Here is a 22,493-nt window from a genome sequence, read left to right as displayed (position 1 = left end):
ACTGCCAGCTCCGCCTCCCGGGTTCATGCCATTCTCCCGCCTCAGCCTCCGAGTAGCTGGGACTACAGGCGCCCGCCACCACGCCCGGCTAATTTTTTGTATTTTTAGCAGAGACGGGGTTTCACCATGTTAGCCAAGATGGTCTCGATCTCCTGACCTTGTGATCCGCCCGCCTCAGCCTCCCAAAGTGCTGGGATTACAGGCTTGAGCCACCGCGCCCAGCAACCTCAGCCTCTTGAGTAGCTGGGATTATAGGTGCCTGCCACTACGCCCAGCTAATTTTTGTATTTTTAGTAGAGACGGGGATTCACCATCTTGGCCAGGGTGGTCTCGAACTCCTGACCTCGTGATCCACCCACCTCGGCCTCCCAAAGCGCTGAGATTACAGGCGTGAGCCACCGCAACCAGCCTACTCGGGAACTTTTTTTTTTTGAGATGGTCTTTCACTCTTGTTGCCCAGGCTGGAGTGCAATGGTGCAATCTTGGCTCACTGCAACCTCCACCTCCCGGGTTCAAGCGATTCTCCTGCCTCAGTCTCCTGAGTAGCTGGAATTATAGGCGCCCACCACCACACCCAGCTAATTTTTGTATTTTTTTTAGTAGAGACGGGGTTTCACTATGTTGGCCAGGCTGGTCACGAACTTCTGACCTCGGGTGATCCACCCACCTCAGCCTCCCAAAGTGCTGGGATTACAGGCATGAGCCACTGCATCCGGCCCACTTGGGAACTTTTTAAAGCACTCTGTGCCTTCGAATATAGTAAATATCCACAGGAATAGGGCAGATGGACAGATTAGTGGACAGGTAGATCCTAAAGTAACCCAAAATGTATAACATAAAACTACTCCCACTGGGTTTGTGTTGTAGACTGGTAGAGGTAGCAGCAAAGGGAAGACCCTGCACACAGATGTGGTGAAATCCAACTTGGATCCTATAACTGCATTTCTTCCAAATCAGTGGTCCCCAACTTTTTTGGCACCAGGGACCAGTTTCATGGAAGACAATTTTCCACGAACCAGGGTGGGGGATGGTTTCGAGATGATTCAAGGGCATTGTATTTATTGTGTACATTGTAATATATAGTGAACTAATTTACAACCCACTACAATGTAGAATCAGTGGGAGCCCTGAGCTTGTTTTCCTGCAGCTAGACGGTCCTGTCTGGAGGTGATGGGAGACAGTGACTGATGATCAGGCATAGGGACCCCTGCTCTGGAGGGCTTAATTACAAATAGACACAGTATGATAATGTATATCCAGTTTTATTTGCTTTTCTATCAATGGCTCAATAGTCTTTTAGAATGTTTTTTACTTGATGATCGCAAGTCCTGTTGCAGATCTAAGAACCATTTTGGGAAGGTCATTGGATGCAGGAAAATGTTCAATTGGAGGCAATGGTCTGAAGGAAAGACAGTTATGTCCACAGTCAGTAACTCCTGCCTACCTCCTTTCTTATTTCCTCAGGGCTCCAAGTTAAGTATGGTTTTGTACTGGGTTTATGGGAAGTTGACAGGGTGTGGAGGACAGGGCAGCAGGAAGTCAGCCTCAACTGTGATAGGACAGCTCAGTGTTATAGGTACATACCCAGAACACAGTGGCAAAGACAGACCTTAAAGTGGCCGTGAGCCAAGATTAATACACAAGGCTCCAGAATGTGTTTGAAGGGTGGAGGGCACAGTGAAATGTGTTGTGTGGCCTTTCTACCAGGTCAGTGTAGGCAGAGCCTCACCTAACTCTCAAGCATTATTTAAGGCGGTAAAACCTTTCAAAAATTAGAGTAGGCTTGGCACTGTGGCTCATGCCTGTAATCCCAGCACTTTGGGTGGCAGGTGGATCACCTGAGGTCAGGAGTTCAAGACCAGCCTGACCTACATGATGAAACCCGATCTCTACTAAAAATACAAAAAAAATTTAGCCGGGTGTGGTGGTACATGCCTATAATCTCAACTACTTTGGGAGGCTGAGGCAGGAGAATCACTTGAACCCAGAAGGCAGAGGCTGCAGTGAGCCAAGATCAAGCCACTGCACTCCAGCCTGGGGACAGACTGAGACTCCGTCTCAAAAAAAAGTTAGAGCAAATTATCCTAATGTCCTTAGAAAGACCTTGTGGGAGAGGAAGTCGGTGCCTCCTTCCCTTGCCTAGGAGTACGCAGGCCTTTCAGAACCTGTTTTTCCCTGGGCTTCGACTTAGGAAGGCACTGATATGTGCCTGGTTCAGATTTGATGTTGCCACTGTCTTACCCTAAGCAATAAATAATACAGTGAAGTCTGCTCTGTGCGTATGTGGAGGGGAGGGAATTCAGGATGGCAGCATTATTGAGGGAAAGTATGCTATGGAATGAAGAGAAGGGAGTAAACACATGAATGTAGTAAGGAAGATGACGGCTTGCCCAGTCCATCCAACTTTTGTTCCCCAACCCAGCCAGTGTGTGGGTCTCCAGGTGACCCCATTTCAACCCATCATTTGAGAGGACTCACTTTATTTATCCAGGAAATGTAAGCAGAGACCCGGGTGAAGACTGTAGGCTTCTTGGAAACATTACAACCCTGACTGGACACAAAGCTGGTCACTCCGTGGACAGAATACTTGCCATTCACCAAGCAATGGAGGGGACCCCCAGAATCACCCTGCAGGGAGGAGAAACAGAGTCCTGACACTCCAGATCTTTGGGCTTTTGCTTGCAGTCCCCCTGCCCCGTGTCTCTGGTTATGAAATTCTGTACAGTTTTAAAGCTCCAGGCCGGGCGCGGTGGCTCACGCCTGTAATCCCAGCACTTTGGGAGGCCGAGGCGGGTGGATCATGAGGTCAGGAGATCGAGACCATCCTGGCTAACACGGTGAAACCCCGTCTCTACTAAAAATACAAAAAAAAAAAAAAAATTAGCCGGGCAAGGTGGCGGGCGCCTGTAGTCCCAGCCACTCGGGAGGCTGAGGCAGGAGAATGGCGTGAACCCGGGAGGCGGAGCTTGCAGTGAGCTGAGATCCAGCCACCACACTCCAGCCTGGGAGACGGAGCGAGACTCCGACTCAAAAAAAAAAAAAAAAAAAAAAAAGAAGCTCCAATGCAAATCTCCACTTCCTTAATGTCCCCACAATCAAAATGAATCTCTTCTTCCTTTCTAAACAACCACAATACTTCTTCTCTTTTGCTGCACTTCTTTCATGTTCTGCCTTGTATTTTGGTTTCATAATTTGTTTCTGCCTCCCACACATGTCTATGAGCTTCCTGAGACAAAAACTCTTACCAAGATCTTTCCTCTCCACAATGCTAGCGTAGTACTTTAAATATCTGAAGTTCAATTGCTTTTATTGGCTTAAATTGAACTTGAGGTGGCAAAAATAGGGCATTCTAATAATTTCTTTATCCCCAGCATTTACACCAATGGGTGTAATCAGATCAAGTATTTAGACTTGGTAGTCAACACATGCTAAACTAAACTGGAATGAAGAGGAAAGTGATGTATTGGGTTACGTGCTCAATTGGGAACCTGGGTTTATGGAATATGATCTTGCCTCCCTTCTTACTCAGCTTCCAGAATGCCAGGTCCATAATGCCACACATAAAACAGGAAGATACTTCTCTGGAAAAACTGAACAGCCTGCCGGGCGCGGTGGTTCACGCCTGTAATCCCAGCACTTTGGGAGGCTGAGGCAGGTGGATCACAAGGTCAGGAGATTGAGACCATCCTGAATAACACGGTGAAATCCTGTCTCTACTAAAAATAAAAAATAAAAAAAATTAGCCGGGCATGGTGGCGGGCGCCTGTAGTCCCAGCTACTCAGGAGGCTGAGACAGAAGAATGGCATGAACCTGGGAGGCAGAGCTTGTAGTGAGCCAAGATTGCGCCACTGCACTCTAGGCTGGGCGACAGAGTGAGACTCTTGTCTCAAAAAACAAAACAAAACAAAACAAAACAAAACTGAACAGCCCAAGAGGAAAGACTTGAAGATACTGACATTGGAGGTCCTCCACTAAAGTGGCCTAGCCAGATCGTCTGACAAGAGAATCCACTATTGATGAACCCCATCTAAGGCTCAGAGCTACCAATCAGCCCACTCATTCTGGATAAAAATACCACCCCCACTCTGAAAGAAGCAGATGGTTAAGGATCACTGAACATCTAAAGAATGCCTCTAATATAAAAATAAAGATTGAAACAAAGAAACAAGGAGCTAAATAAAAAATGAAGACAACCAAGACTATGTAGGGAGAAGAAAACAAGCAATAAAACCATGACTAATAGGCCAGGCACGGTGGCTCACACCTGTAATCCCAGCACTTTGGGAGGCTGAGGCAGGCAGATCACCTGAGGTCAGGAGTTCAAGACCAGCCTGGCCAACATAGTGTAAACCCCATCTCTACTAAAAATACAAAAATTGGCCGGGCCTGGTGGCACACGCCTGTAATCCCAGCTACTCAGGAGGCTGAGGCAGGACAATCGCTTGAACCCGGGAGCTGGAGATTGCAATGAGCTGAGATTGTATCACTGCACTCTAGCCTGGGCGACAGAGCAAGACTCCAGCTCAAAAAAAACAAAACAAAACAAAAAACACGACTAATATGCATCCATGATACAAGAATGGCATACTACTAAACAACATTCAGACAGCAAAAAGAGCCTTTGGAAATTATAAATTTGATAGATTTAGAAATGATAGACTAGAAGAGTTGGAATATAAGGTAGAATAAACAAGATATAGAGAAAATAAGAGGACCAGCTTGGGAGGTAAACATGTGAATAACAGAAATTCTAGAAAGAGAAAAGAAAATAGAGTGGGAGGAAATCAACAAATAAACAACATTTTCTGGATCAAAGGTCTGGAGTTTCCAGGAAAACCCACCCATTAAGTGTCCCTCACAATGAATGCAAATAGATCCACATAGACCACTAGGTCAAGAGAAGATGATACAGGTCACTTAACAAATTAGTGGAGAGTGTGTGGGGTTGAATTAATGAAAAATTGACTATATTAAGCAAATAAAAAAGATAATTATTAACAGGGAAAATTGAAAAGTTGTGCAGTGAGGGCTGACCATGGTGGTTTAGGACTGTAATCCCAGCACTTTGGGAGACTGAGGCAGGAGCACTGCTTAAGCTAAAGCCAGGAGTTTGAGACAAGCCTGGGCTACAAAGCGAGACCCCCATCTCTATAAAAAAATTTTTAAAAATCAGCTGAGTGTGGTGGCATGTGCCTGTCTTCCTGGCTACTCAGGAGACTGAGGTGGGAGGATTTCTTGAGCCCAGAAATTCAAGGATGCAGTGAGCTGTGATTGTCTACTACTACACTCCAGCCTGGGTGACAGAGTAAGATCCTGTCTCAAAAAAAAAAAAAAAAAAAAAGTTATGCAGCAAATGAAAAGTAAACCTAGAATATATTACATGATTTTGTTGTAAATAGTATTTTGTATAATCATAGTAAATACCGAATGTTGATCTAACCAAAATATTTTGAGAGGTTGAGGTGGTGATCAGAAAATGTCATGCTTGGAGGGCAGGTATATGTATATAAAAAATGAAGAGAATCACATCTGCCATAATATCTGAACTGAAAAATAGCAGTATAAGTATGTAATTTTAAAGATATAGATGTAGACACCAAAAGAATCAGCTGAAGAGTTGAAAGTGGCCTCCCGTGGGGTGGGAGAACTAGAGTAGCTATTCTTTTCCATTATTGAGCTCCATAATCTTATTTGCCAACTTAAGCTACAATAAAAAGTAAAACTTGGGGCCAGGTGTGGTGGCTTACACCTGTAATCCCAGCACTTTGGGAGGCCGAGGTGGGCGGTTCACGTGAGGCCAGGAGTTTGAGACCAGCCTGGCCAACATAACGAAACCCCGACTCTACTGAAAATACAAAAAGAATTAGCCAGGTATGGTGGCACATGCCTATCATCCCAGCTACTGAGGAGGCTGAGGCACAAGAACCCAGGAGGAGGAGGTTGCAGTGAGCTGAGATTACCCCACTGTACTCCAGCCTGGGCGACAGAACAAGACTCTGTCTCAAAAACAAACAAAAGTAAAACTTAAAAAAAAAAACTAGGGAAAGAGACCAAAATTTCAAATTGGCATAATTCTGTGTGTGTGTTTGTTTTGTTTTGAGACGGGAGTCTCCCTCTGTCACCCAGGCTGGAGTGCAGTAGTGCCATTTCGGCTCACTGCAACCACCACCTCCCGGGTTCAAGTGATTCTCCTGCCTCACCCTCCAGAGTAGCTGGGACTACAGACGTGCGGCCCCATGCCCCGTTAAATTTTTTTTTTTTTTTTTTTGAGACGGAGTTTCGCTCTTGTTGCCCAAGCTGGAGTGTAATGGCACAATCTCAGCTCACTGCACCCTCCACCTCCCAGGTTCAAGCAATTCTCCTGCCTCAGCCTCCCAAGTAGCTGGGATTACAGGCATAAGCCACCACACCTGGCTAATTTTGTATTTTTAGTAGAGACTGGGGTTTCCCCATGTTGGTCAGACTGGTCTTGAACTCCTGACCTCAGGTGATCCCCCCCTGTGGCCTCCTAAAGTGCTGGGATTACAGACATGAGCCACTGAGCCCGACTCTTTTTTTTTTTTTTTTTTTAAAGACAGAGCCTCTGCCCGGGCTGGAGAGCAGTGGTATGATCATAGCTCACCGCAGTCTCAATCTCAGCTCAAGCAATCCTCCCACTTCAGTATCCCAAGTAGCTGGGACCACAGTGTACGCCACCTTGCCTGGCTAATTTTTTAAATTTTTGCAGAGACAGGGTCTCCCTATGTTGCTGAGGCTAATCTCTAACTACTGAGTTTAAGTGATCCTCCCACCTCAGCCTCCCAAAGTGCTGGGATTATAGGCATGAGCCACCGTGTCCAGCCAGGGGTAATTATTTTAAAGTGGAGCTACCTGTACTCCACCCTAACTGCTATTTAGGAAAGGATGTTTTCTTTAGATTATTGTACTCAAAACAAAACAGTCTCTTCCACCTAAATTCTATTAGGGATTCGAGAGTATTTCAGGGGCTAGAGGAATGATAGATAAATGAATTGTATATAATACTATTGTCTTGTACTAATTGACCTGAAAAGAGACCGAGCCTCTGGAGAGCTGGAGGGTGGGGCTGAGGATTTTAGAGCAGAAGGAATAGTTGGAAGAGAACTCAGTAGGGATGGGCTGATTGAAATGGGAGATTCTAAGTGAATCCAGTCTGAGGAGAAGGGTTGGAGACCCAGAACTCTGAAAGCCCAGAAGACACAGTATTTGAGAAACTCCAGTGGGGAGGGACCTGGGGACACAATTGCCTCTGAGAATTGTCAATTTGGAGTGGCAGCCAGAAGAAAAATACTCGTTTTTTAGAGCTCAGGGCTTATGGGAGAGCACAGCCATGTGTATTCACTCAGAAAGGTTAAACCTTAGGAAGTTATAGGTGAAGCTGGCTGATGAGGGCCTAGAAGAGGTTGCATTATGCATTTAGTCTCTCTATTTTCCCCCTTATTTCCAGGTAGAGTCCCTGGGATACAGAACTTTTAAATGTTAATACCAGGAAAGTCTAGGGCAAACTAGGATGAATTGGCTAGTTTATTTCCATGGTTCTTTGCACTCATACACCCAAAAAACTTTTTAATCCTTTTTTTTTTTTTGAGACGGAGTCTTGCTTTGTCGCCCAGGTTGGAGTGCAGTGGCGCGATCTCGGATCACTGCAAGCTCCACCTCCCGGGTTCACACCATTCTCCTTCCTCAGCCTCCCTAGTAGCTGGGACTACAGGCGCCTGCCACCAGGCCTGGCTAATTTTTTGTATTTTTAGTAGAGACAGGGTTTTACCATGTTAGCCAGGATGGTCTCGATCTCCCGACCTTGTGATCTACCCACCTTGGCCTCCCAAAGCACTGGGATTATAGGCATCAGCCATGGTGCCTGGCCTAACCCTTTCATTTTATAGTTTCAGCCAGCCTGCCAGCCTCCTGCCAGCTTCTCTTTCTCCTCCATCTAGTTTGGACCTTGCAGTTGATCCGTAATCCTGTCCTTTTACCCCAATCATACAGGAAATTGTCTTTGAGTAAAACAGAGTGAATCATATACCCATGTGGTCATAGTCTGGTCTCAGAACAACCAATCAGCAACATCTTGGACGACAATCCTCCCATTCACATTAACTATTCCAGACCCATACAACCCTGTCCCCTTCATTTTCAGCAGTCAAATTGACTCCTCCTAGTTCATGAGTAACTACAAGCAATAATGTAGAACACCTGCCAATGTTCGGCTACCTTTTCTGCAAAAATCCTGCAAACTTTTCCATGTCTGTGTGCACATCTGGTATCCCTCTTCCTGTTCAGAGCCAGCTCCATCTGTGCTCTTAGTTCCATATCTTTCTTCTCCTGTGGGATCTTGTGCCATCCATTATTATTATTACCTCTCTCTGACTACAGGATTCTTTCCTTTCTGCCTATTTATGCACTCAGTTTTCTTTTCTCTTTTCTTTTTTGAGACGGAGTCTCACTCTGTCGCCCAGGCTGGAGTGCAGTGGCGCGATCTCGGCTCACTGCAAGCTCTGCCTCCTAGGTTCAAGCAATTCTCCTGCCTCAGCCTCCTGAGTAGCTGGGATTACAGGCATGTGCCACCATGCCTGGCTAATTTTTTGTATTTTTAGTAGAGACAGGGTTTCACCATGCTGGCCAGGCTGGTCTCGAACTCCTGACCTCGTGATCCGCCTGCCACAGCCTCCCAAAGCACTGGGATTACAGGTGTGAGCCACTGCGCCCAGGCCAATTTTTTTCTCTTAGAAGATCCATTCCCTCCTTGACTTGCTGTCCTTAAAGCTACCAGACATTTTTGTTCTTCCTTTTTTTTGTCCTCTTTTGAGACAGGGTCTCACTCTGTTCCCAGGCTGGAGTGCAGTGGTGCGATCATAGCTCACTGCAGCCTCGAACTCCCCGGCTCAAGTGATCTTTCCACCTCAGCCTTCCAAGTAGCTGGGGCTACAGGTGCACTCCACCACATCCAGCTAATTTTTTTTTTGAGACAGAGTCTTGCTCTGTTGCCCAGGCTGGAGTGCAGTGGCACAATCTCTGCTCACTGCAAGCTCCACCTCCAGGGTTCATGACATTCTCCTGCCTCAGCCTCCCCAGCAGCTGGGACTACAGGCGCCCGCCACCACGCCCGGCTAATTTTTTGTATTTTCAGTAGAGACGGGGTTTCACCGTGTTAGCCAGGATGGTCTCGATCTCCTGATTTCATGATCCGCCCATCTCAGCCTCTCAAAGTGCTGGGATTACAGGCATGAGCCACTGCACCTCGCCTAATTTTTAAAATTTTGTAGAGATGAAGTCTCCCTATGTTTCCCAGGGTGGTCTCTAACTCCTGGGCTCAAGTGATCCTCCTACCTCAATCTGCCAAAATCTTGGGATTATAGGCATGAGCCACTACACCCGGCCAGTTATATTTCTTATTGCCTCTTTCATTCCTTACCCTTCAGACAAGCTTCTGCCCTCACCACTCCACTGAAACTGCTCTTGCCAAGGTTACAATTGCCAGAGTGGCCACTTTCAGCTCTTATCTACTGTGGCTTCTGGGTGAATTGTATATTATGTGATATCTGTAAGTACTTCCTGAGATTTCATAATACCCTTATTACCAGATTTTTATGTTACATCTACTTCTCCTTTCTTAGATCCTAGTGGTTTCTTTGTCCTCCACCTATCCCTGAAACACTCAAGTATTTATGTTCTGACAGTTCTTTCCCAACCCACTGCTCTTTTCTCATTCAACAGTTTTTCCCTGGGATGGGATCTGATTTGTTCTCAGTGGGTATCTTTAGCCCAGCTCTTTCCCGAGGCCCCACTCTTTCTATCTAATTTCTTGGCCAGGCGTGGTGGCTCATGCCTGTAATCCCAGCACTTTGGGAGGCTGAGGTCAGGAGTTCAAGACTTAGCCTGGCCAACATGGGGAAATCCCATCTCTGCTAAAAATACAAAAATTAGCCAGGCATGGTGGCATATGTCTGTAATCCCAGCTACTCAGGAGCCTGAGGTAGTAGACTCACTTGAGCCCATGAGACAGAGGTGGCAATGAGCTGAGATAGCACTACTGTACTCCAGCCTGAGGGTGAGAGAGGGAGACTCAAACACAAACAAACAAACAAACAAACAAAAGACAACAAATTTCTTACCAGTTGCTATACCTGAATCTCAGGTATAGATCTCAGACAAAGCTTGTCCGGAACCAGACTCATCATCTTCTCTCTCAAACTCTGTAAATCTTGTCTCAGGGCAACAATGCCCTCCCCCAAATCACTTAAACCAGATGCTTGACTGTTGTTCGAGATCCTACTCCTTCCCTCCTCCGGTTCCTGTCACCACTGCCTTAATTCAGGCCCTCAAACTTCTTGCCTAGATCATTGCAATAGCCCTCTAGGCAAGCTCCCTGCCTTTCTTGCCTTCTTCAAAAACATGCCTAAACAACACTTCTAAAAGGTGAATCTGGTTGTACTAGTCCCCTGTTCAGAAGTCTTCGATGGCTTCCCAATGCCCAAGAGATAAGGTTCATGTCCCCAAGCCTGGCATTTGAAGCCCTGAGTTGTACGGCTCTTGCTTGCCTCTCTAGTCTTGCCTCTTGACATTTCCTAGTATGGTGGTAGCTTCTATTCTAGCCCAGGGGTTGGCAAACCTCTTCTGTTAAGGGCCAAATAGTACGTATTTCAGGCTTTGCAGGCCATACAGTCTTGGTTGCAACTACTTTGTGTTGTAGTACAAAAGCAGCCATAGGCTGGACATAGTGCCTCACGCCTATAATCCCCGTACTCTAGGAGGCCAAGGCAGGAGGATTGCTTGAGGCCAGGAGTTCAAGACCAGCCTGAGCATCATAGTGAGACCTTGTCACTACCAAAAACAAAACAAAATTAGCTGGGTGTGATGGCATGTGCATGTGATCCTAGCTGCTTGGGAGGCTGAGGTGGGAGGATCATTTGAGCCCAGGAAGTTGAGGTTGCAGTGAGCCAAGATGGCACCACTGCACTCCAGCCTGAGTGATGGAGCAAGACCTTGTCTCTTCCAAAAAAAAAGCAGCCATAAACAGTTTGTAAATGAGCAACTGTGACTGTGTTCCAATGAAATGTTATTTATGGGCACTGAAATTTTATATATTTTTCATGTGTCATGACATATTATTATTCTGATTTTTTTTTTTTTTTTTTTTTTTTTTTTTGAGACGGAGTCTTGCTCTGTCGCCCAGGCTGGAGTGCAGTGGCCGGATCTCAGCTCACTGCAAGCTCCGCCTCCCGGGTTTACACCATTCTCCTGCCTCAGCCTCCAAGTAGCTGGGACTACAGGCGCCCGCCACCTCCCCCGGCTAGTTTTTTGTATTTTTTAGTAGAGACGGGGTTTCACCGGGTTAGCCAGGATGGTCTCGATCTCCTGACCTCGTGATCCGCCCGTCTCGGCCTCCCAAAGTGCTGGGATTACAGGCTTGAGCCACCGTGCCCGGCCTTATTATTCTGATTTTTTTTCCTTACCATTAATAAATGTAATAATCCCAGCCTGGGCAACATGGTGAAACCCTGTCTCTACAAAAAACACAAAAAATTAGCTGGGCGTGGTGGTGTGTGCCTGTAGTCCCAGCTACTTGGAGTAGCTGAGACATTTGGCTGAGGTGGGAAAATCACTTGAGCCCAGGAGGCAGAGGTTGCAGTGAACCATGATGGCACAACTGCACTCCAGCCTGGGCAACACAGTGAGACCCTGTCTCAAAACAAACAAACAAACAAACAAACAAAATATATATATATATACACAGAGAGAGAGAGAGAGCGCGCCAGGCGCGGTAGCTCATGCCTGTAATCCCAGCACTTTGGGAGGCAGAGGCAAGTGGATCACGAGGTCAGGAGTCTGAGACCAGCCAGTTCGAGACCAGCCTGGCCAACATGGTGAAATCCTGTCTCTACTAAAAATACAAAAATTAGCCGGGCGCGGTGGCTCAAGCCTGTAATCCCAGCATTTGGGGAGGCCGAGACGGGCGGATCACGAGGTCAGGAGATCGAGACCATCCTGGCTAACACGGTGAAACCCCGTCTCTACTAAAAACTACAAAAAAAAAAAACTAGCCGGGTGAGGTGGCGGCGCCTGTAGTCCCAGCTACCCGGGAGGCTGAGGCAGGAGAATGGCGTGAACCTGGGAGGCGGAGCTTGCAGTGAGCTGCGATCCGGCCACAGCACTCCAGCCTGGGTGACAGAGCGAGACTCCGTCTCAAAAAAAAAAAAAAAAAAAAAAAAAAATTAGCTGGACGTGGTGGTGTGTGCCTGTAATCCCAGCTACTCAGGAGGCTGAGGCAGGAGAATTGCTTGAACCCGGGAGGCAGAAGTTTCAGTGAGCTGAGATTGCACCACTGTACTCCAGCCTGGGTGACAGAGTGAGACTCCATCTCAGGAAAAAAAAAATACACACACACACACATATATATATAAATAGAAATGTAACAACCGTTCCAAGCTCATGGGTCATACAAAGCAAGCAGTGAGCTAGATTTGGCTTGTGGACCTCCAGCCTCTGCTCTACTGTAGCCTTAGGGAATGCCCCATAATTCTGTATGTACTCTAGGTTGTTTCTTGGCCCCCTGCCTTGTTCATGCTGTTCCCTCCCTCTGAATGTCTTTTCTCCTTTTTGCCTGGCCTATTCCTGTTTACCCCTCAGGACCCGCTACAGATTCTACTTTCTTGGGGAAGGCAGGTCTTTTCTAGCCCCAGTAGGTAGAGGTAAGTACCTACCCTTGGGCTTCGGTATCATCCATGCACATCCTGATTATTAACACTTAACCACATTGTGTTACAATGTTTTATTGTATGTCTGTGCCTCTAGTTCCTTTACTTGACACTGTTTGATCCATCTTTGTATCCTCAGCAGTTAGCACAATGCCTGGCATATAATAGATACATAATGAACAGTTGTTAAACTGCATTAAGAAATCTAGGGTGGGGCATGATGGCTCATGCCTGTATTCCCAGCACTTTGGGAGGCCGAGGTGGGAGGATCACTTGAGCCCTGGAGTCTGAGACCAGCCTGGGCCACAAAGCAAGACCCCATCTCTATCTTAAAATAATAATAATAAGCCGGGCGCGGTGGCTCAAGCCTGTAATCCCAGCACTTTGGGAGGCTGAGACGGGCGGATCACGAGGTCAGGAGATCGAGACCATCCTGGCTAACATGGTGAAACCCCGTCTCTACTAAAAATACAAAAAACTAGCCGGGCGAGGTGGCGGGTGCCTGTAGTCCCAGCTACTTCCGGAGGCTGAGGCAGGAGAATGGCGTAAACCTGGGAGGCAGGGCTTGCAGTGAGCTGAGATCCGGCCACTGCACTCCAGCCCGGGAGACAGAGCAAGACTCCGTCTCAACAACAACAACAACAACAACAACAAAAAATAATAATAATAATAAAACTTAAAAAGAGAAATCTGTAAGATGGTTTATGGCTGATTGATCTTGTCAAAATAGAGGAAGGTTATATTTGTTATATATAAGCTATTATAAAATTATTTTGTGCACTTTCCCCTATCAAACTCACCTGTACATACCACCAGAAATATCACTGGGGTAAAGGGACGGTGGTGGAGGAACTGCAAGAGAAGTTGGACTGATGGGTGAGGGGAGGCAGGGTACTGCTTATACACCATCACGACCACCTCTCCAGGCTCAGTCCATTGCTTCCTTAAAAAATCTAGGTAACAAATGCAGCTGGGCGTGGTGGCTCACACCTGTAATCCCAGCACTTTGGGATGCCAAGGCGGGCGGATCACTTGAGTCGGGAGTTCGAGATCAGCCTAACCAACATGGAGAAACCCTGTCTCTACTGAACATACAAAAAATTAGCTGGGTGTGGTGGCGCATGCCTGTCATCCCAGCTACTTGGGAGGCTGAGGCAGGAGAATTGCTTGAACCCGGGAGGCGGAGGTTGCTGTGAGCCGAGATCATCCCATTGCACTCTAGCCTGGGCAACAAGAGTGAAACTCCATCTCAAAAAAAAAAAAAAAAAATCTGAGGTAACAAATTCTAAGAACACACACATATACCAACAAAACATAAAAATGTTGGGCCACGTACAAACTTTGAAGTGAGGGCATTGAGCGAGATCAATTTTAAGGTTCCTTTCAACTTTGAGTTTCTGTGTGTATAGAGTTACCAGCACAGAATCATTCTCACTTAGACGCCAGAGTAGAAAATTGAGTCTGTGTAGGACTAAGAGTAAGTGTGGAATATGGAGGTGAGGAAGAGGGGTGGAGGGATAGGCAGAGAGTGGTGGGACCTGGGGTGGGACTTCTAACACCCCCTGCAAGTGTTCACCTGGCATCCGGAGTGAACTCCATCTCCACCAGCACACACCATGGTGTTCTTCACAGTGGAGCCCCAGTAGGAGGAGCTGGAGCAGATGGCGTAGTCCACAGAGGGCAGGTAAGCCTGCTGCAGGGTCTGGGCCAGCTGCCCATTGGCTGAACAGGACACATAGCATTGGCGGTCAGCTCCAAATGTTGTCCAGTGGAAAAACCTTCCACCCTTGCCACACCTTCCCAAACTCTCGTGAAAGCTGAACTCAGGGCAAACTCCTTCTGTCTGCCTGTTGCATGTGGTGGATCCTTTTGTCTTCTGTCTTTATATGGCTGCACAGGACCCTTCCCTCAGGGAGGCGGCCTTGCCTACTGTACCTAGGCTCCAAGTCACCAACCCTACTCCTGCTTCTTTCCACTCGTGGATAACTTAGTTGCACTATGGAATGGCCTTATTTGTGGATGATTTATCTGTCTGTTCCGTTTCCTCCTGCAAGCTCCATGGAGCAGAACTGGGATTGTGCATGCTTGTTTCCATTTCTTTTTTGAGATGGAGTTTCACTCTTGTTGCCCAGGCTGGTGTGCAATGGAGCAATCTCGGCTCACACAACCTCTGCCTCCTAAATTCAGGCAATTCTCCTGCCTCAGCCTGCCGAGTAGCTGGGAATTACAGGCATGCACCACCATGGCTGGCTAATTGTGAATTTTTAGTAGAGTTGGGGTTTTTCCATGTTGGTCAGGCTTAAGTGATCCTCCTTCCTCAGCCTCCTGAGTACCTGGGACTACAGACTCATGCCACCACGCTCAGCTAAGGATCCTTAATTTCTTTGGACCTTGGTTTCCTCATGTATAAAATGAAGGGCTGGCTGGGTGCAGTGGCACATGCCTGTAATCCCAGCACTTTGGGAGGCTGAGGTGGGAGGATTTCTTAAGCTCAGGAGTTTGAGGCCAGCCTAGGCAATATAGTGAGATCCCATCTCTACAAGAAAATTTAAAAATTAGCTGAGTGTGGTGGTACATGCCTATAGTCCCAGCTACTCAGGAGGCTGAGGTGGGAGGATCACTTGAGCCTAGGAAGTAGAGGTTGCAGCCTGGGTGACAGAGTGAAACCCTGTCTCTAAATAAATAAATAAATTTTTAAAATGAGGGGCTGGTAACAAAAAAAATTATCTGTGGTAAAGTCTTTTTTTTGTTCTAAGAGTCCGTGAATCTGTCAAGTATTTCACAGCCCATTCTTAGCTTGATATAATGCATCAGTTACTGTATCTATGGTTCCTTTAGCTCCTGGTCTCTGGCCATAAGCACCTAGGACCACAGAAAAAGGTGCCTTAGAAGCTCAGCTATGTAATCAAGATCCCCGTGGTGGATTGTGCCAATGTAGGCAACTTACTCTTGGTCCTGCCCCAGCCTGTGATGTAGCAGGGACTGTTGTTAGCCAGGATGGCTCCCTCCTGGGGCAGAACACCCAGTTGGACATTGCTATTGAGGGTAACGCTCTGGGCCAGGCGCAGCAGGGCGATGTCATAGCTGCAGGAGAAAAGGAGACTGCTCACTCATGGGATCAGCTCTTCCCTGAGGTCAGCATATATACTAGCCCTCTTTAAGCATTTGTATCCCTGTGCAATTGGAAAGTGACGATTTTGAAGAAGGACGGGGCTCACTTGCTAAGCCTCAAACTAGAGCAATTACAATTGAACAGGTAAACATTCTATGTTTAACAGTAGCATCTGCTGGTGGGACGTTGGTATTGCAGTCTAGCTCTGACCTTTGCAACTCAGGGAAGTTGAGAATGGGGGAATCTAAAGGAGCAGAGTGGCGTGATCTTGGTGGCAGAGTTCTCAAACAAGAAAAATGTAAAAGGCTGAGTGGCTCTACAAGCTCAGCAGAATATCCCAATTCCTTGAACCCATCCCCACCTCCACATGCTATAGAATTGACCAACATTTTAATGATTTATTTTCCAGAAGTTTACAACTCAACTTGAAATTTTCCCTGTGTGGCTGGGCGCAGTGGCTCAAGCCTGTAATCCCAGCACTTTGGGAGGCCGAGACGGGCGGATCACGAGGTCAGGAGATCGAGACCATCCTGGCGAACATGGTGAAACCTCGTCTCTACTAAAAAATACAAAAAACTAGCCGGGCGAGGTGGTGGGCGCCTGTAGTCCCAGCTACTCGGGAGGCTGAGGAGGGAGAATGGCGTAAACCCGGGAGGCGGAGCTTGCAGTGAGCTGAGATCCGGCCACTGCACTCCAGCCTGGGCGACAGAGCGAGACTCCGTCTCAAAAAAAAAAAAAAAAAAAAAAGAAATTTTCCCGTGTAAGATTCACTTTAGGAAATTTACTTATGCTGATGGAGTCTATTCTTTTTTTTTTTTTTTGAGACGGAGTCTCACTCTGTCGCCCAGGCTGGAGTGCAGTGGCCAGATTTTGGCTCACTGCAAGCTCCACCTCCCGGGTTTTTGCCATTCTCCTGCCTCAGCCTCCCAGAGTAGCTGGGACTACAGGCGCCCGCCACCTCGCCCGGCTAGTTTTTTTGTATTTTTTTTTTAGTAGAGACGGGGGTTTCACTGTGTTAGCCAGGATGGTCTTGATCTCCTGACCTCGTGATCTGCCCATCTCGGCCTCCCAAAGTGCTGGGATTACAGGCTTGAGCCACCGCGCCCGGCTGGAGTCTATTCTATAATGTGAATAATAAATAATGATAAAACCCCTCATAGAAACAGAACATTAAAATCCAATCCTAAAGGTCTTCAAAGATTCTCAAGCCCTCCAAAACCTCAATTCTCTTATGAGACAGAGTCTCACTCTGTCATCCAGGCTGGAGTACAGTGGCGCGATCTCAGCTCACTGCAACCTCCGCCTCCTGGGTTCAGGCGATTCTGTGTAATCAAGTGATTACAGGCGCTGCCACCACGCCTGGCTAATTTTTTTTTTTTTTTCATATTTTTAGGAGAGACAGGGTTTCACTATGTTGTCAGGCTGGTCTCGAACTCCTGACCTCAGGTGATCCGCCTGCCTTGGCCTCCCAAAGTGTTGGGATTATAGGCATGAGCCACTGTGCCTGGCCCAGAACCTAAATTCTCAAAGTTCTCCTGGATAAATGAGCCAGCTCATTGCTCCCTCTAGGACATGGTGCCCTCTCTCAGGCTCAGCTGGGCTCCTTAACTAAAGGCCAGGCCAGGAGTCATTGTCCAGGCTTCAAGCCATGCAGTCCCTCTAGCTCTCTGAAAGAACAGGTGAAGGCAGCCAGTTGTTGGCTAGTCAGGCCTCATCCACCCAGCCCAGGGCCAGCTGGGACTTGCTCCTACCCAGCAGCCACGTTATTGCTGTCCCAGGATGGATGCACCACAATCTTCTGTACACTCACGTACTGCTCGGTGCCATCGTTCTGGCTCAGGTTATGGTCTCCAACCACCACGCGGAAAGTCATCGGGCTGGCGTGAGAGAAGGAAGCCTTGAGTCATCCAGGGGACTTAAACCTTCTCTTTCCCCTACTTAGAGAAAAGTTGGAAAACCATCCTTTTATTATTATTATTATTATTAAATAAAATTTCTTTCTTTTTTTTTTTTTTTTTTTTTTTTAGGGATGGGGTTTTGCTGTGTTGCCCAGGCTGGCTTCAAACTCCCAGGCTCAAGTGATCCTCCCACCGCAGCTTCCCTAGTAGCTGGGACTACAGGTGTGAGCCACTGTGCCCAGGTTTTGTTTCTTATTTTAGGACAGGAACCCATCTTACCTGGTCCAGGTAGAGGAGGGATATAAGACTCTCCAAAATGAGAAAGTAACAAGCTCTTTCATTCTCTAATTGACTAACTTGTGGAAGTGAAAAAAACTACCATCACTTTCATTTTCTCAGTTTAACATCATAGGCTGAATATCTTGTAACCTGGGAGAGGTGTAGTGCGCATAAATGAAATAATGGCTCTCAGCCACCAATATTTTGAAGGAAGCATAGACTTCTAGGCTAGTCATTTTTAAAGTGTGGTTCCTGGGCCAGTAGCATGAACATCACCTGGAAACTTGTTAGAAATGCAAATTCTCAGGCCTCACCCTGGACCTACCAAATCAGAAACTCTGCTGGGTGGGGCCCAGCAATGTGTGCCTTCCAGGTGATTCTGACACATGCTGAAGTATGAAAACCATTGCCCAAGACAAATAGGAAAAAATAGTCACCAGTCAGATGTTGACTAAGCACTTACATATTTACTCAATCCTCACAACATTTCTACAGAGTAAATGTTCTTAGCCCATTTTAGAGATAGGAGATTGGGGGCATAGTTGCCCAAGGCTATATAGCTAGAATTTGGTGGAGCAAGATTTGAATTTGAGCTTCCCTGGCTCCAAAATTTGTACTTTCACCATACTACCTCCCTGCAGGCCCTGAACAGGAAAGGGGCCACTGCCTAGTCCCTGAAGTGCTGTCCAGAGAGGGCAAAGTTATGTTATCCTTCAGAAGGGTCAGCCCCTTCCCCTTCCAGGGGCCCAGGAAAGCTCGTCTTTGTTTTTCTTACGAATCCACGCAGTGAGCAGCTGTCATCACCCAGTTCTGTCTGATGAGGGTCCCTCCGCAGGTGTGATACCAGGAACCTCCAGATAGGTACTGGAGGGAAATCTAGATGGGGAGGAAAAAAAGAAGGGATAGGTTGGTGTTTCTCAAAAGGTTTTGCCCCAGGTCGGACGCAGTGGCTTATGCCAGTAATCCCAGCACTTTGGAAAGCTGTGGCGGGAGGATCAGTTGAGCCTAGGAGCTGGAGACCAGCCTGGGCAACATAGTGAGATCTCACTTCTACATCAAAAATAATTAAATATAAAAGACTTTGCCTCAAACTACATGTCACCTCCTTAAAGTCCTGCTGTCCTTCAAAACATTCTTTTTCTGGGCTAGGGATGGCAAATAGGTTTCATCTGACCTGCCAATTACTACTAATTGGTTGGTAGTGGCCACCTGGAGTGTGGCATTGATAAGGGGTGTGTAGATGCTTCTGGGGTCAGCAGGAAGGGATGCTCCATCGTTTGGTGATGTTTGCTGTGTACATGAATGAGGCGTAAAGGCACACAGTGTATTTGGCATTATCTCTCTAGGTTGTTGCAATGGACCTAGAACCCATTGCAACTCCTTTTTTGGAACTCCTTCTACCTCTGTTCTCCCTTAAAGAGGAACTATAGGCCGGGCACCATGGCTTACGCCTGTAATCCCAGCACTTTGGGAGGCCAAAGTGGGTGGATCACGAGGACAGGAGATCGAGGCCATCCTGGCCAACATGGTGAAACCCCATCTGTACTAAAAATGCATGGTCGGGCATGGTGGCACGTGCCTGTAGTCCCAGCTACTCGGGAGGCTGAGGCAGGAGAATCGCTTGAACCCAGGAGGTGGAGGTTGCAGTGAGCCAATATCGCGCCACTGCACTCCAGCCTGGTGACAGAGCGAGACCCCATCTGCCCCCCTGCTCCCCCCACCAAAAAAAAAAAAAAAAAAAAAAGAGGAACTATAGCCAAAGATTTGCTCCATCACCTAAGCCCCACAGGCTTAGGTCTCCAGAGCTCTGCCTTCAGTGTTTTCAAGACATCTCCTGAATCTCCACTTCAGGGAATACTTAGAAATACCAATGGGAGGCCAGGCGCGGTGGCTCACGCCTGTAATCCTAGCACTTTGGGAGGCTGAGGCGGGTGGATCACGTGAGGTCAGGAGTTTGAGACCAGCTGGCCAACATGGTGAAACCCCGTCTCTACTAAAAATACAAAAATTAGCTGGGCATGGTGACAGGCACCTGTAATCCCAGCTACTCAGGAGGCTGATGCAGGAGAATCGCTTGAACCCAGGAGGCAGAGGTTGCAGTGAACTGAGATCATGCCATTGCACTCTAGCCTGGGCAATGAGAGCGAAACTCCATCTCAAAGAAAAACAAAAGAAAGAAATACCAATGGGATGTTCATTTTTATCAGTTCATGTCTCTTCCTCTAGCACCTCATATTATGTAATAGCTCTACTCCTGAAAACTGGGGCTCAGACTTTTATAAGCTAAAACTCTGGTTGCAGTGATATCCTCTCAAAGTATGGATCTTCGCCACTTAATTTGCCAGGTTTACATGTTTAGATCGCTTAAATCAGGGCCCAGCTGCCCTGTTAGGAAAGTGGAAACTCTAAATAGCCAACTAAGTCGCATGCTGTGTGTGTGTGTGTGCACACGTGCAAGCATTGTGACACACACAGTGTGGCAATGTGGAGTGGTGTGCATGTGAGTTTCAAGGCATGTGGAGTCCAAGGTGTGTGTCTGGCACCCAGTCTTTCTTGCGTGGCACAAGTGCTGTCACTGGGAATACAAATGTATCTTGTGTTTGGGTGTGTGCCTTGAAGAGGGAGTGTGGTTGGTGTATAAATACCCTCCTCCAAGCTCTTTTGCATTTAGAAAGCCACCTAAGCCTGATCCCATTCATATTTAAAATCTAGAACCTAGACAGTTGGAGAGCTGCTTGTTGATAGGGACATGCACAAACACACACAATACCTTTTGTCATGCACTGCGCTCTTATTTGGGTGGAAGTGTGGGGCTGGGAAGGAACACCCACCTGAGAGGGCCATGAATTCCTCCCAGCCTCAGTCCCTCCCACTACGCGGGCGTTGGTTTCCGGAAAGTCCTGGGTGCTGTGTCCTTTGTGGGGCAGAAGAAAAGTGAGTGATGACTAAGCGTGGGGTCAGCCAGGGGTAGGGGTGGGGGGTGGTGGTTGTGTTTCGAGGAATGTTAGCCTTGTCTGCAAATTCACAGCTCCTCTCTAATGAATGAGGGGCCCCGCTGTGAGTTCTCTGAGCCCCTTTTGAAAGCAGGGGTGCCTGGGTGCCTTCTGTTTCCCCCAGGTGTTCCCAGAACTCTGGCATGCTATGAAGGACCTCTCTCAAACCACCAGACTAGGCCCCAGAGGCTCCTTGTGGTCTCCTCCTTGCTCAAGATCACCCTTTGGCCTGAAGAGACCCCCCCATTCTTTGACCCCCCCCCCCCCAGCTCCCTAATGCTTTGGCAAGATTCTCCAGGGTGCGGGGCCTGCAGTGTACACCCCAGCCAGGCACCTGCTGAGGAAGTCCTCCTGTCAATGGGGGTGGTGGGGAAGCCCAGGGACCCACCCCACTACCAGAAGGGGCTTCTCTCTGCTTTGTGGCCCAGGGACCTGCCACCCAGAGGGGCCTGAATAGCCAGTGGGCCTGACCTTTTCTATCTTGGCCTCCAGGAGAGTAAAGGACGCTCTGCAGGCAGAGCTTCCCACCTGCCCTGGGACAGGATGCTGGCCTGGGCTTAGGGAAGTTTTGCTGACCCTCCTGCCCAAGTCCTCCTCCCTGTAGACCTCAGGCCACATGATCCACTTACCATAAAGGACCAGGGTTGCGAACACCAGGAAGTGCAGCATGTTGCCGATGGACTAGACCACTGCCCTCTTGCTTGGACCAAGCCCTCTTTATGCTCCTCTTAGCAGCAGCTTTGCTGACCGTCTTCTTGCCAACTGGCAGGGCTGAGGGTGCAAGGCAGGGAAAATCACAGGTGACATGGAAATACAAATAAAAGTATTTCTTTTCAAGTAAGCTAATGTATCTGTTATTCAAAGACAGAACAAGGCCAGAGCTGAATTAATCATCTGCTTTTAATTGAAAAGCAGCCAACAAACTCTTTTTCAGAAATAAGATGGAGAACCAGGGCTGGTTTTTCGCTAAGGGAGCACCCCTCATCATCCATCACTCCCTCATTGTCCTCAGTGGCACCGTAATTGCAGAGACTTGCCCCGTGCACTAGCAGCTGGAGGCCAGGTGGATAGTGGAGGAGGGGGCAGTGGTTAGCAAGGGCAAGGAAGACACAGCAACTCTCTCTGCCCAAAGAGGGAGATGGCACATGCCCCCAGGATGCAGGTATAGGTGTAAATGCAGACACAAAAGCCAAGTAGATGCAGTGGAGAGAATTCTGGGGGAGGAAAGTACTGAGAAACAGGCTTGGGCCCTTTCAGATGGACAGCCAAGAAGGGGCTCCCAGAGGAGAATGTGGGGCAGGGTAGAGGAGGGGATCCTCGGGATGTGAAGATAGTCTGAGGGCTATGAGGGTAGATGGAGGGTGAAGAGCAGAGGGAGAACGAGGGGAGGAGCTGAGGTTCCTGCAAGAGATGAAAGGCTTTGTCACAGTTCGTAGAGGAAAGAAAAAGGAGTTGCGGTTGGGCGCGGTGGCTCACGCCTGTAATCCCAGCACT

At 47.7% G+C, this 22,493-nt stretch overlaps 1 protein-coding gene across 1 annotated transcript; it reads right to left on the bottom strand.

Annotated features, from left to right (window-relative positions):
* Nucleotides 1-1,243: 1,243 nt before the first annotated feature.
* CELA1 (chymotrypsin like elastase 1) lies at nt 1,244-21,764 on the bottom strand. Its single transcript, XM_030939028.1, has 8 exons — nt 21,629-21,764; nt 20,838-20,920; nt 18,782-18,882; nt 17,581-17,706; nt 15,665-15,801; nt 14,294-14,439; nt 2,479-2,628; nt 1,244-1,399 (listed from the first exon to the last, which is right to left on the bottom strand). Exons 1-8 carry the CDS (start codon nt 21,666-21,668, stop codon nt 1,382-1,384), a joined length of 801 nt encoding a protein of 266 aa, XP_030794888.1. The 5' UTR covers nt 21,669-21,764; the 3' UTR covers nt 1,244-1,381.
* Nucleotides 21,765-22,493: the final 729 nt, after the last annotated feature.

The sequence above is a fragment of the Rhinopithecus roxellana genome, chromosome 10 (genome assembly GCF_007565055.1).
Source record: "Rhinopithecus roxellana isolate Shanxi Qingling chromosome 10, ASM756505v1, whole genome shotgun sequence".
NCBI classification, from domain to species: Eukaryota; Metazoa; Chordata; class Mammalia; order Primates; family Cercopithecidae; genus Rhinopithecus; species Rhinopithecus roxellana.
The sequence above is the reverse complement of the archived record's forward strand: the minus strand, read 5'-3'. Positions and strand labels throughout refer to the sequence as shown.

What these genes read in the sequence shown, in the direction of transcription:
- CELA1 (XM_030939028.1), bottom strand. Translation starts at nt 21,668, where the DNA reads ATGCTGCACTTCCTGGTGTTCGCAACCCTGGTCCTTTATG. An exon ending in CGCAACCCTGGTCCTTTATG is followed by an intron (nt 20,921 to 21,628) that starts GTAAGTGGATCA and finishes TGCCCCACAAAG; the next exon opens with GACACAGCACCCAGGACTTT. An exon ending in GAGTTCACTCCGGATGCCAG is followed by an intron (nt 2,629 to 14,293) that starts GTGAACACTTGC and finishes TCCTCCCTGCAG; the next exon opens with GGTGATTCTGGGGGTCCCCT.